The sequence below is a fragment of the Rutidosis leptorrhynchoides genome, chromosome 6 (genome assembly GCF_046630445.1).
Source record: "Rutidosis leptorrhynchoides isolate AG116_Rl617_1_P2 chromosome 6, CSIRO_AGI_Rlap_v1, whole genome shotgun sequence".
Taxonomy (NCBI): domain Eukaryota; kingdom Viridiplantae; phylum Streptophyta; class Magnoliopsida; order Asterales; family Asteraceae; genus Rutidosis; species Rutidosis leptorrhynchoides.
In genome coordinates this window covers 353,684,981-353,699,594 of record NC_092338.1, presented here as the reverse complement: position 1 = coordinate 353,699,594, position 14,614 = coordinate 353,684,981, and the positions used below count along the sequence as shown (strand labels likewise).

Here is a 14,614-nt window from a genome sequence, read left to right as displayed (position 1 = left end):
GCCTCTGTTGTGAGGTCCAAGTTGATTTAAGAAATCGTTTCATTTTAACGTTATATGGAATAAATGATAAAGTAATCTACGAGTGAGAACAAAGTGTCAAATAACGAGATTTAGACAAAAGTTAGTGAAGAACTAAATTTCATAATATTCTATTGATTTAGCTCCAAACGTGCGAAAACGTTTTTCGATATGATAGAATTTAATTATTAAAATGTTTTTCACACACCATCGTTAAACTCGAAATAATTTTAGGAACACATTGTCACTAGCTATACGCAAAACGGACGCTTTTTAAAAAAGGCTAAATATTTGGGGTACTTTTCATACACGTTGATTTTGCGTTAAATTTTTAAAAGTCGACAATTCCATAGCGAAATGCGGAGATGCACATATATTGTTAATTTAAAATAACATTTAAATCTCTCACGGGTTATACCTTTTAGTTCGACTCGAGTTGCGTTTCAATGACATCATCGTTAGCCACAAATAATTTTACTAAACGCAATAAAATACATTAAAAATCGAACCCCGGCGCGAAGCGAGGGTTCAATAACTAGTATTAACTAATAGACAAAAGTTATGAATAGTAACCAGGGGCATTTTCGACTTTTCACCTCTCTTTTTTTAACTAAATTTCATTTTGCCAACAAAGCCCCCCAAACTTTTTTGAAAAATTCAAATCGACCCCCAAACAGGGGTAAAGTGTCAAATAACCATTTTCATAAAAAATCTTAAATAAACTTCACCCAAATATTCAACGGGTCATATCTTCTCGCTCGCAACGAGTTAAATTTTTTCGAAACTATCGTTAAACTCGAAATAATTTTAGGAACACAATGTCACTAACTATACGCAAAACGGACGCTTTTTAAAAAACGCTAAATATTTGGGGTACTTTTCATACACGTTGATTTTGCGTTAAATTTTTAAAAGTCGACAATTCCATAGCGAAACAAGGAGATGCACATATATTGTTAATTTAAAATAACATTTAAATATCTCACGGGTTATACCTTTTAGTTCGACTCGAGTTGCGCTTCAACGACATCATCGTTAGCCACAAAATAATTTTACTAAACTCAGTAAAATACATTAAAAATCGAACCCCCGGCGCGAAGCGAGGGTTCGATAACTAGTTTCCTCCATTTTTCATTCGATACATCTTTAACTATAAAACTTTGCATTCCTCCCAATATTTTCAATCCAACTCAACCTGCAATCTTCTTCAACCCAATATCATCCAAAAGTAACACTTTCAGCTTCTTCCCATCTCTCAGCTCGTGAATATAAATTAGCCATTATGATATGATTCCTGTATTCTCGGGCTCAATTTCACACAAATGATCACAATCAAACTTGCCAATTAACTTGTTTTGCCTAAGTGCTCGGTGACCAGGGATGTCTTCAGGGCATGTGCAAAGTGTGTAGTCGCACAGGGCCCGAAAATTTTAGGGACCCAAATTTTGTAATACGGAGTATATAATTACCATATTAACTATTAGACAAAACTTATGAATAGTACCAGGAGTATTTTCGTCTTCTTACCTTTTTCTTTCTTTCTTTTCCCTTCTTTCTTTCAAGTAACACCACAAAAGCCCCCACACTTTGTTCAAAAATTAAAATCGGCCCCCAACACAGGGGGTTAAAGCGTCAAATCAAAATTTTCATAAAATATCTTAAATAAACTCCACTCAAATATTCAACAGGTCATATCTTCTCGCTCGCAACGAGTTAAATTTTTCCGACAACATCCTTAAACTCGAAATAATTTTATGAACACAATGTCACTAACTATACGCAAAACGGACACTTAAAAAAAACGCTAAATATTTAGGGTACTTTTCATATATGTTGATTTTTCACTCGCAGGCTTCGTAACTAAACACAATAAAATACATTAAAAATCGAACCCCCGACGCGAAGCGAGGGTTCGAAAACTAGTTTTATACAATTGTTAATATATTTCTAAAAATATCCATGTAAGCTTTTTTATTATTATTAAATTTTTGTATGTATTAAATTTTTTTGCACTCCAGAAAACTTTCAAAATAAGTGGTCTCCATAGAATTAGCCGGTTTGCAAAACGGATCAGACCCAAGTCAAACCAAAAAATAATTAACGTTTAATGTCCCTCTTATATATCTCGCACAGGGCCCTCGGAATCAATGAGACGGCCCTGTCAGTGACCACGCATCACATACCAGGTTATACACATCATGCGTGATGCGTGGACAAGGGGCTTTATTGCCTTTTCAAAAATTTAGGGACATATTGTAAAAAAACGTTCGGAAATGGAGGCAGTTTCACCAATTTCCTAAAATAGATTACAACTTTTATTTTAATTTTTTATGCAAGAAACTTAATAACATTAAAACGGATTCAAAAATCAACAGGCCGAATAAAAAAAAGAACCAAACCGTAGAAAGTCGAAAAATACATTACATAAAGCTTAATTATTACATAAAGATAATTATTATACGTACTGTGATCTTTGTACTCATACATATATATGTACTCTCATTCTATACTAAACAAACACCGGTATGACATAAAAAACTAGTGCAGTTGGGGTGGGACGGTCGGGTCAGACTCTGATACACCGTACAAGTGTGGCAATAGTCGAGGTGCAACAAGGACTTCGAGGGGAGTAGCTTTAAGATTTGTAAGTCCGGGGCTTTCTGACATGTCAATCGGCTCATTCGATGGATTCTGGAACTCAAATCCATGTAAAACATTGGCCAATATGAACTGCAAAGTTTCAAGAGCAATCGATATTCCTACACATATTCTTCTACCACTGCCAAACGGAATCAACTCGAAATGTTGACCCTTGACATCTATTTCCTTTTTGCTTGTTAAAAATCTCTCTGGCTCGAAATCAAACGGGTCGGTCCATATTTGTGGATCATGTTGAATCTTCCAAATATTTACCAAAAGGCGTATCCCTTTTGGGACTGTATAACCTCCTACAATGCAGTCTTCTGTGGATTCATGGGGAAGAGAAAGTGGTGCAGCTGGATAAAGGCGCATCGTTTCTTTTATAACGGCTTGAAGATATACCAAGTTTTTCAAGTCTGATTCGTCAACGTTTCTATCTCTTCCCACATGGATTTCAAGTTCTCGTCGAGCTTTTTTTAACACAAGAGGGTTGTTGACCAATAAAGCTAAAGCCCATGTTAGAGTCACTGTTGTCGTATCTGTGGTCGCTGCATAAATTGCCTAAAAAGCAAGAAAATTGCGCACAACACACTATTATACCATTTATGATCGACGTACATATATTAGGACTAATAATAACACAAAAGAGCCTTTTGGCCTAGCAATATTTTGGGAGCCCATTAGGGCCGTCATATTAATTTTAAGAGTTCTGCTCAATAAGCAAAAAGAGACCCTTTGTATGAAAAAGTTTTTCATATGTATTTAAGAAAAAGTTCAATAACACTGAAAAATGTAATAAATACTAGCATCAATCAAAAAATCGGTTGTAAAAAACGTTATATTCTTAAAACCTTATATATAAACGTACTATAGATAGATATTGTTGGGTTATATATTTGAACTGCTTTAGATCTTGGGCCATGTGCAATTGCACACTTTGCATACCCCATAATCCGGTTGTGGAACCCATCGAACAAGAGGTTATAGTTTAACATTTCGCTAATTGAGACAACATGTATATAGTATCACTATTGTTCATAAGTAAGATTGCTGTTAGAATATTTAATAATTAATATTAATAATTAATAATAAGAATAATAGTAGAAGCTTATTAACGATAGCCTTTAAGCTGTCGCTAACATGCATAAAATTGTTTTTTTTTTTTTTTTAACATGCATAAAATTGTTGTACCTAGTGGTTATATATATTACTTCAAGTGACGGTTAATGAAGCGTAAATAGTTTTATGCACGTTAACAACAGAAAAATCCATAATAATATACCAGGCATGTAGCTTTTACAATTTCATCAGTCTTGAAGCCATAACCATCCTCTTTTAGTTGTTCATTTACATGAGACAAAATTGTGGCCATGAAGACTTGGTCTTCGCTATCGTCTAACTTCTGTTTAGAATTCATCTTCATTTTGTGCTCTTGTAACCATGCATCAATCACAATATCGATATCTTTTGCTGTCTTCTTCATCTTCTTCTCGTAACCTCCGATATCCAACCACCTTATGCCTGGAATAACATCCGATGGCACAAACGCACCCAATAGCTCCACATGGCTCTTAATAGCCTTCTTAAAACGATCTTCAGTTCGATCACCAGGCGTAAAATGGCTGCCAAATATCATCCTCACCAAAATGTTCAAAACTAAATTACCAAACCATTCTCTCATGTCAACCTTAATCGTTTTCAATGACCCTTTATTTCTTAACCAAGTTCTATACATGTCCAACATGGAAACATTCAATTCAGAGACTCGAAGCTGTTTTAGCATGCGACGATGAGATACTAGATCAACAACGATTAACTTTCGCATCTCACGCCAGTATGGCACATGCGGTGCCAGCGCGAAATTCGCAGAATTATAGGTCATTAGCTCGGCTGCCATGGATTTTGGTCGGCTAACAAAAGCTTTATCGTTGGTAGTTAAACACTCTTTAGCCATCTCAGAACTACTCACAACTAGAACTCGATGAACACCAAGTTTAATTGTGAAAATTGGTCCAAATTTGTCAGCCAAAGATCCTAAAACTTTGTGCGCAACTTGCGAACCAGCTAAAAGATGCAAGTGACCAATTATCGGCCATTTACCAGAAGCTTCGGGTACTTTGTTGCTTGCGTTTAGTCCGTTCCTCATTTGTACTGTATGACCAAGTAGAAGAAAAGATAATATGATGGTTACAAAGATTATGAGTGATAGAAGTAGATCCATAACAATAGTTTTAGGGTGTAATGGAGATGTAGATAAATTCAAGATAAGGTATAAATTGTCATTAATTTGACAAACTAAATGATAAAATTTAACATTTTGAAGAGTTTTCAATCGACTTCTTGATAGATTTGCTTCAGTATTTTCACTTAGAAAAGTAGCTAGAAGGTTAAAGTCAGTTGGCCTGTAATAACAGGATAATGTGATAATGTGACATGTTACAATCTTCTCACCACTAAAACAAATACATTAAGATAACCTTTTCTAGACTACATGTAAGCAAATTACTTCCTCCACCACACCTAAATAAGTGTCTACATTTCAATTTTAGTTTCTCCCGAAAATAAGTGTTCACTGCTAAAATTAAAAATAGACAGTCAATTTTAATTTTACCCAATCTTACACTTTTTCTCAAAATCTATATCTTAAAGATAAAAATGACAAACTCTTAGAATGAAATATTTTTGTATATTACCTAAAACTATGAGCAGACACAAACAAGACATTTATTTTGAGCCAGATAATTTTAATTTTTGATTATTTAGATTATTTTTTTTCCCAATAAACACAACTTTCATATATTGAAGAGAAAAAGCATCCATATAGGATTATTTGAACACTCCAGATCATCTAACTAAAGTGACTGATAAAAATTCTAAAACCGAATCCGGGAATCCCGAAAGGTTATGGTTTTGATTTTCTAAAAAAACAAACTTACGGTCCGGTTTTTGGGTTTAGCGAAAAACTCAAATGGATCACATCCCTAAAATTAAATAAAGTATGATTTTAGGGTAAAACGTTTTAACATAAAATGTAAAAGACGAGTTTATAACATACTTAACTTAATTGACTCAATGTAATTACTCCTATGGTATGATATTCTGGATTGAACATCAGTGACGATGTATTAGAAGTTTTTCATGACGTGTAGGATTGAAGAACTAACATAATGCATCTGCAAGTGATTAATACAAGTTCCGCTATAAGTTGTTTCCTAACCGGCCTGTGACTGATTGTCTTAATCTAAGCGTCTTGTTAGTGAACTCCTCTCTGTTATCGGATGTTAAAGTCACGGACCTTTTGGTGGAATGTGGGGTATTGGTAAATCATATTAGCAAAATCGTTTTGTTTGGTTGTGTGGTAGTGTGTGTTGATGAGATCGGTTTTAACAGGCTCTTAAGTGCGTGCTCTTCTTGTTACGCCTTGGTTTGTCCGTGTAAACCCTTGGTCAGATTTTTTTTTCCTATTTGCTTGGGCCAGATTTTCTTTTCGATTTGCTTGGGTTGAGTTAAAGGGTGTTCCGACCCCTTTCGCTTCAGCCAAGAGTGCTACATCAGTTGCCGGTTTATTCGGTGATGTTATTTCGGTGGCCAAAGCTTCGACCCAACTAGGCAATATTAGCTCTTTGTTTGGTTTCTTCAAATCAAATTGAGTGAAGCACATCCATGAATTGGTGGAACTGCATTTAGAAGATGAAGGAGCTTGGATCTTAGATCAAACGTTTATACCTAATCTAGAGGTGGAATACACAAAATTGGGTTGAGCCGAATACGTTTTAACACTTTTGGGATCGAAGAATCAAACCCCTAAGAGATTAGATCGATGCCTAAGGTTTCTATTCGGTTCGGGTACGTAGGTTAGGGACGATTGCAGATGACAAAAGAGGCGGCTAGGGTGATTAGGGTGTGTAACATGACAAAGTAACCCGACATCTCTATATATACTAATCTGCAGTGACCATCGGGCGATGGTCTATGACCATCGACCGATGGTCCTCGTCCCTCGTCCGATGGTGCCTTCCATCGGGAGATGGTCTGAACTCCCAACCAACAGTTCAAATCACATCCTAAGGTTTTGGTTAATAAGATAAACATTAATAATCAATAACCATCATTCAAACGTAATTGTTCTTAGACAATGACTGAAATAAACGTGTCTCGTACATAGAACTAGGGATTACATTAAATGCACAAACAGAAGATTCGGTGTTTGCATTCTCACAAGTGTGGGTAAACGAAGTGGGTGACATGTCGGTTCTCGAACGGGTGGTTTGTGACGAATTCTATCCAGACGTTTTGGCTCTCTCGAAAGAAATTAGGATAAATACGAATCTGATTAATGAAGGTGTTAGTTCTCTGGTTGGTCCCCTGTTGATGGTGAAGGCAATCAAAATGTTTATGCTTCTTTAATTTCGAACAATTTTAAAAGATGGTTTTTGGGCTATTTCGTTCTATTCGTCCATTACGAGACGATAAAAAAAAAGCCTTGTTCGAAGTGGTGATTGAACCGGTGATAGCTGCGATATGTAGGTGTTGGTGGTTCGGTCTAATACAGTTCAATAGCCTAAATATTTTACTGAAGTCTGATGTAATTGATAGATCTTCGACAACGATTGGGGTAGCAGGAGTTTTCGGTGCGAATGGAGGTAATGGTGGGGCAGGAAATATTGCCCTTGTTCGGATTTGTGTGTAAAGGTTTTTGTTGGGAGTGGTGGGTTAAAACTCGTAAGGTTCAGGACCCTTTGTTGTCGTCAAAGTGTTAATGCATTTTTCGTATGTCTGTCACTGGACGGATAGATTAGGAACTTAAATGTCAATGTTGTACACATAGGTTGTTGGGAACACATGAAAAGTCTAAAAAAACAAAAACATTACATGAAGCTTAATTATTACATAAAGATAATTATTATACGTACTATGATCTTTGTAATCATACATATATATGTACTCTCATTCTATACTAAACAAGCACCGGTATGACATAAAAAACTAGTGGAGTTGGGGTGGGGCGGTTGGGCCCAACTCTGATACACCGTACAAGTGTGGCAATAGAAGAGGTGCAACAAGGACTTCGAGGGGAGTAGCTTTAAGATTTGTAAGTCCGGGGCTTTCTAACATGTCAATCGGCTCATTCGATGGTTTCAGGAACTCAAATCCATGTAAAACGTTCGCCAATACGAACTGCAACGTTTCAAGAGCAACCGATATTCCTACACATATTCTTCTACCACTGCCAAACGGAATCAACTCAAAATGTTGACCCTTGACATCTATTTCCTTATTGTTTGTTAAAAATCTCTCTGGCTGGAAATCAAACGGGTCGGTCCATATTTGTGGATCATGTTGAATCTTCCAAATATTTACCAAAAGGCGAGTCCCTTTTGGGACTGTATAACCTCCTACGATGCAGTCTTCTGTGGATTCATGAGGAACGGATAGTGGTCCAGCTGGATAAAGGCGCATCGTTTCTTTAATTATGGCTTGAAGATATACCAAGTTCTTCAAGTCTGATTCATCAACGTTTCTATCTCTTCCCACATGGATTTCAAGCTCTTGTTGAGCTTTTTTTAACGCAAGAGGGTTATTGACCAATAAAGCTAGAGCCCATGTTAGAGTCGGAGTAGTCGTATCTGTGGCCGCTGCATAAATTGCCTAAAAAGCAAAAAAAAAAAAAAAAAAAAAATGAACATAACACACACCAAAAAAAAAAAACATTATATACCATTTATGATCGATGAACATATATGGGAGTAATAATAAGACAAAAAGGTATACACTATTTAAGTATGTGAATCTGTTAAAGTCAAGGTTGGTCAAATATCCTTCCTCTCTATTAATTAAAACAAAGTGCATATTAGTTAATGTTTTCAAAAAATTCTTTTAAAATTTAATCTCCACCCTTAAAAAAATTGATCTAATGGCTAGGATTTATCTTAGTTAATACCTTTCTCTCTTAATTAAGATTTTTTTAACTTACCAAATCTACCCTTAATGAAATCCGCTTTAAACTAATTGTACGTTATATGTAAAAGTTGTACCTTTTGAACATATAAACTGACACCAGTTTACACGCTCCTAAACCTAATAAATACCCTCTCAATCAAAACCGCTCCCACTCAAAATTACTCTGTACTATCGTGGTTTCTTTTTATCCCTAACTCACCACCACATTCATTCATCTAATATTTCAGTTGCAAGCTCTAATTGATCATCAAGATACCTATCTAACAAACTCAATTCCGGTTTCGCTATCGACGGCGGCTGAGGAGGTGATGATTTTAGCCGACGACGTTAATGGCAGCAGAGACAGAAACAAATCCCTATGGCGTAAAGAAAGGGGGAAATAGCACATAGAACGGGTATAAATAGGGAGAACAAAATGGAAGAATTAAATTTTCTGGTTTGAATGTCTGAGTTCACGGTCATCGTGTAAGTGGTTTGACGATAAGGATTTTATCAAGGTTGTCAGTTTTCATCTGAATCTAATACATTATCGAAAGGTACTCTCCAAATCCAATTTGTTTGCTTAATCGAAAGGTACTATCCGGTCAATTTGATCTATTATATATGTGTTGAATAGTGTAATTAATATATTTTCTTACCCTTATTAGTTCTACTAAATTAATTGAATACGGAGTATTATGATAATTGTTTTATTCATCCTAACTAATTGATTTCAACTCTGTCTTTTATTGATAATTATACAATATATATCCATAGAGAGGTGCCTTCATTATTATGATGAGTATTGTTCTATTGTTACAAATATTGTATTGTATATATCTTTTATATCAGGGTACAATTAATTTGGAGAATATCTTAATTATCATGTTTTATTACCTTTTTAACATAACGTTTAGTGTTGGTAGTGTTGACGCAGATGGAAGCTTAAGAGTCGTTTATTGATGATATAGCATGTTCTATTGCGGGCGGGGACTATTTCACACACAACTATATCACTTTCAAAATTTATTATGATCCTGTTTCAGGAAAACATTACACTTTTCTTCTTAAGTGAATTTTGGATACCTGTGCAAGTGTACTCTGCATATGAACTTTAAGATTAATGGTACATAACTACTATATAAGTTATTTGAGGTATAGTGGATTTTGAGTTAAACTGTATCAGACTAAGTATGTGATCACTTGAACCAGTAACATATTTTATATTCATGCTGTTAATTTATATATAGGTTCGACTGGAACGTACTTCTTCGTTTGCATCCATCAACAAGAATGATACAGACCTAATCATCTTGATAATTAAGTTGTTAGAATCATAAATTTTTTCTTTGTGCGAAATATTACATCTTTTTTCAAAATGCCAAGACCTGAATGTTGAAAAAATGTAATGTGATTGAATTTTGATATGATTGGTAAATTTGATTGAAAAAAAAAACCGATCTAACAATCTGAAGGATGTGATCTATCATATTCATGAGCACTACCAACATATTTTATTTTACTTTATTTCTTACGTGTCTACTTTTAATAAGTTTTTTTAAATATTGACAGCATTATAGGTGTATTGGTCAATTCAAAGTAAGATAGCTCAAGTTCAAGGATCTCTTCACCAGTTGACTCGTGGAATGCATCTGACATAGATTTTGAATCGGTTTTTCTTAGATGCATCATGTAAGAATCCGATAATTTTCCGTGTGAATTCCTTAAGCTATGATTTAAAAATCTTTTGTTAGAATTGAGAGCAAATGATAGAGAATATGTTTCTCCGAAGTTGCTATGCATACTCCAGTTTCACACAAACTCTTCTAATACTACGTATTAAAATAGATATCGGCTATGCATATGATAGTGTTCACCATTAGGTCCCATTTTTCTGTATATTCTCATTTAATATAATAATATAATAAAAAAAGCCTGTATATGAACTCATGATCAAGTACATTCCTTATATATAATTCCATATATGAAATTCTCAGTGAGTGCTCAAGTAATTTTAATTTTTTTGTGGAAACTTATTGTTATGATTGTTGAAATGGCTCATTCATACACTATATTCGGTTTCAGAAGTCCTTATAACCCAGATAGTTGTCACAATCCCAACTTTGAAGCACTTACTCAGATTGGGACTGGAACAATCGCAACTAACAACACTGGTCAAGTTGAAACTTCGTACATCTTGACGGTTGTTTCTACTCTATTTTTATACTCGCCTTAAAGGTAATGTGATGCTTTCGGCTACTCGACTAAATAACCAACATAGTTCTTTGCAGTTTACTTGACCTCTCTTAGTCCATTTTGGCTATTGAACATTCTCTATCTTATGTTTTTTTAAGGAAAAAAATCGTGTTAAAATAACAGATCCTGAGAAGAACAAAACACGTAATGAATCTTGTAGTATTATTTATAACTTTTTATTATCATGTGATAATACTATTATTGGCTTCTAATATTTGATATAAAGTCTGTCATATTAATTCTAATGCAGTAGACCTGCATTTGTTTTGTAGTTTGCATTACATATTTTTCTGGATGCGCTAAACACCTAAACTTCTATCCTTTTTAGATGACAGTTTAAGCAAAAGACTACAAATTAACATTACCATCTTATATTCTTTAATTGTATATAACTTACCTTGATATGATTGTGCAAATCCTTAATTAGGTGAAAAATACTATTGACCCGCCCATTGTGATTGATGACCATGACACATGCCATGTATAAAGTGATATGTGGTTTCATAAGTCCAGAAAAAAAAATTTAGATTTGTGGAAAACATTCGAAGCCTCGAGGTAGGATTTTGTATGGATTCAGCACTTCCGCTTCATGGTTCCGTCATCCATGCGACCTGAAGTGTAGGTAAGTTGTTCATCTCCATCTTCTGATTTCTTTATGTTCATTTTTTTATTGGTGTTAAATTGGGTAAGTCGGACAAGTTGATATATGTTAAAACCGGTAACTGTTTGGTACTAATAGTACGGATTTGATTTTGGATGACCTCTTCATGCTAATACATAAGAAATCAGACACCTTTAATAATTTACGGATGTGTGTATTATAAATTTCTTTGATTTTGATGTTTTATTAAATTACTTATTTTTAACTTAGAAATAAAATAAAAATATAACTGTTAATTTTTGGATCACTTTGCATCACTTTGAACACATCCCCTATGTTGTATTAAGTGTATTTGCATGTTTTTATGTTTTGTGAATGAGTTTTGGATTGTTTTTGATTAATGGGTAATCTTGACCCAATTAAAATGTGATGGTCCTCATCCTAACACCAACTAAAATGTGATGGGCATGCATACTGTTGAAAAGTTGCTGAATAAAAAATTGTATATGCAGTAAATAAGGCATCAAATACCGAAACCGAACCGGTACCGAAATCCGTACCGAAATGTATTCAATATCGGTTTCATGAATTTGGCTTTTTCGGTTTCGGGAGAAACCGGTACGGTTCCGTTGAGAAATGGGTATTGGTACCAAAATTTTACGATCCAGATTTTCTTCTTTATATTAGGCCCATAACACACTTTGATCCTTTGTTTTCGAAGTTATTTCATAGTAACGAACCAAAATTTTACAACATCAAGATCTAATACATACGGAGTATATTTTCTTAATGATTGAAATGCAAGTTGGAATTATATTAATAAACTCTAATATGTACTGTGGCGTTAGCCCATGTAATCTAATACGTATAAATTAATGGTGCGAAAAATCATCAATCGCCCATCAAATAAATCTACACATTGTTTCATGTTCACAGTTCTGACCCAAGATCATTATAAAAAATTGGTACCAAACGGTAAATACCGAAAAAACCGGTACCGAACTGGTACCGGTACCGAAATGGTTCCGGTACCGATTACATTAACCGGTACGGTTTTCGGTTCCAAGTATTTCAATATATCAGTTTCGGTTTATCGGTATCAGTACGGTATCGGTGCGATACCGGTACCGAAACCATCCATACACGCATAATGCTCCATCGAAGGCTTAATTCCATATCTTGGTAACATACTGTTAAATACCCTCCAAGATTCATCAACCAAACCCGAATGAGCACAAGCTGATAATGCAGACGTAAATGTGACAGGATCTGGCTGTATACCTTCGTTAATCATTTGGTTAAACAAACTAATCACTTCTTTAACTTTTCCATGTGCAGAATATGCTGACATCAGCGACGTCCATATAATCACACTTCTCTTTTCTGATTGATCAAAAACAAACTGTACACTGTCTAGAAAACCTAACTTAGCATAAGTATCAATTATAGCAGTCGCTACATAGATATTTTTTTCATATCTATTTCTTATTGCATACGCGTGTACCTCTTTACCTCCTTTTAAATTCAATAAATGGGAAATAGTAGGCAAAATATTCGAAAGTGTTACTGCATTCGGTTTGAACCCGCTCACTTGCATTTCACGAAATGAATCTAATACCGTATCGTATTGCTTGTTTTGAAACTGGCCAGATATAACAGCGTTCCATGTACTCAAACCCGGTTTTTCCATTTCTTTAAAAAGGTTCACAGCTTTATCTACAAAACCATGAAGCATGTAACCCGATATTAAACATCCGTAACTAATCTCATCCTTATCGCTCATTTCATCAAACAGTTGTTGGGCGTAATCCAGACTACCACATTTTGCATACATTGTAATAAACGCATTACAAACCGGGAGGTCCATTTTAATGTCATTTTCAATCACAAATTTATGAACTTCCATCCCTAATCCAAGATCATTCGACTGTGCACACGCTTGCAAAACACTGATTACAGTAAACTCATTCGGTCTTATAATCTCAATATCCAACATTTTTGAATACAATTCTTTACATTCAACATGAAATCCTCCTTGTGAATACCCTGCCATCATCGAATTCCACGACACAAGATCTTTATTAAGCGTATAATCGAACAATCTTCTTGCCATAACAACATCATCACACCGACAATAAAAAGTTACCAAAGAATTCACCACGTATACATCATGGTCCAACACGTTCCGTATAATAAAACTATGAAACGTTCTACCAAAACTCGAGTCGTAACACCCCAACGAGGATAACGACTTTAACACACATGTAACAGTATAATTATCAGGTTGTATAGACACTGAAGCAGATGATAAGAAGCGTTTAAAAAGGTTTATAGTGTCGGTGTGACGATTGTTCATGGTGTAGCCCATCAACAACGCGTTCCATGAAAAAGTGTTTCTGTGGGGAATTTCGTCGAACACCTTGTGGGCTTCGAATAAGTTGTTGGTTTTAGAGTAACAAGTGATGAGTTTTGAAGCTAAATAGTTGTCTAGAGTGACTGAAGAGATGATGAGTTTGGCATGAATGAGTTTGGCTCGGCGAATGAGCCGGTGGTCCGTGCAGTGTTGGATGATGCGGCCGTATGCTGTGTAGTTGGGTCCATGGGTTTGTGTAGTGACATTTGGGATCTGAAATTGAACTTGGGCATGTTTTGTAAATCTCATTTGGTTCGTTTTGATTTTTTTAATGTTGAAATAAATTATATCATTGGTGTAATCATTATGCTAATGAATACTTCCAGTTCAACCAACACTTCGTAGTGCCGCAACCAATCTCGAACGAATACTTCCAGACTTCCAGTTCGACCCTATTGAAACTGGCTCATGATCCAGCTGGATCCGGCCCAACCTATGTGAAACCGGCCCATGCCATCCGTCTCAGTTTTATAGTCATAGAAAGATTGATTTCGAAATGGACCTCCGGTCAATAAATAGGTTAAAAAAAGTAATAAAATACAAAAAGTGTGAGACGCTGTGAAATGGTAAAATCAAATTTCAATGGATTTTAAACATGCATGAAGTTCAATTTAGGCTCCAAGCGACAGTCAAGTCGCCAATAAAGCGATAGTCAAGTCGTCAGAGTTCTTAAATAAGGAATATGATTTTATTGTGTGGTAATAAAATCATGTAAAATCTCTTGAGATGTTTACTTTTGTACGTTT

General features: G+C 35.1%; 3 protein-coding genes across 3 annotated transcripts; all 3 read right to left on the bottom strand.

Moving 5' to 3' along the window:
- Positions 1-2,421: 2,421 nt before the first annotated feature.
- LOC139851433 (cytochrome P450 CYP82D47-like) lies at positions 2,422-5,082 on the bottom strand. The gene is made up of 2 exons (XM_071840465.1): positions 3,941-5,082; positions 2,422-3,219 (listed from the first exon to the last, which is right to left on the bottom strand). The coding sequence occupies exons 1-2, from the start codon at positions 4,877-4,879 to the stop codon at positions 2,557-2,559; spliced, it is 1,602 nt and encodes a 533-aa protein (XP_071696566.1). The 5' UTR covers positions 4,880-5,082; the 3' UTR covers positions 2,422-2,556.
- A 2,418-nt stretch (positions 5,083-7,500) lies between these two features.
- On the bottom strand, positions 7,501-11,335 carry LOC139854800 (demethylepipodophyllotoxin synthase-like). Its single transcript, XM_071844083.1, has 2 exons — positions 11,252-11,335; positions 7,501-8,307 (listed from the first exon to the last, which is right to left on the bottom strand). Exons 1-2 carry the CDS (start codon positions 11,333-11,335, stop codon positions 7,645-7,647), a joined length of 747 nt encoding a protein of 248 aa, XP_071700184.1. The 3' UTR covers positions 7,501-7,644.
- A 1,219-nt stretch (positions 11,336-12,554) lies between these two features.
- On the bottom strand, positions 12,555-14,251 carry LOC139854799 (pentatricopeptide repeat-containing protein At2g37310-like). The gene has a single exon (XM_071844082.1). The coding sequence runs from the start codon at positions 14,115-14,117 to the stop codon at positions 12,555-12,557; it is 1,563 nt and encodes a 520-aa protein (XP_071700183.1). The 5' UTR covers positions 14,118-14,251.
- Positions 14,252-14,614: the final 363 nt, after the last annotated feature.

Bases quoted from the DNA above. Each gene is read 5' to 3' on its own strand.
- LOC139854800 (XM_071844083.1), bottom strand. From the start codon at position 11,335: ATGGCATGTGTCATGGTCATCAATCACAATGGGCGGGTCAATAGTATT. The intron at 8,308-11,251 runs GTAAGTTATATA...TTTGCTTTTTAG, and splicing joins ATTTGCACAATCATATCAAG to GCAATTTATGCAGCGGCCAC.
- LOC139854799 (XM_071844082.1), bottom strand. From the start codon at position 14,117: ATGAGATTTACAAAACATGCCCAAGTTCAATTTCAGATCCCAAATGTC.
- LOC139851433 (XM_071840465.1), bottom strand. From the start codon at position 4,879: ATGGATCTACTTCTATCACTCATAATCTTTGTAACCATCATATTATCT. The intron at 3,220-3,940 runs GTATATTATTAT...CTTGCTTTTTAG, and splicing joins TTGTAAAAGCTACATGCCTG to GCAATTTATGCAGCGACCAC.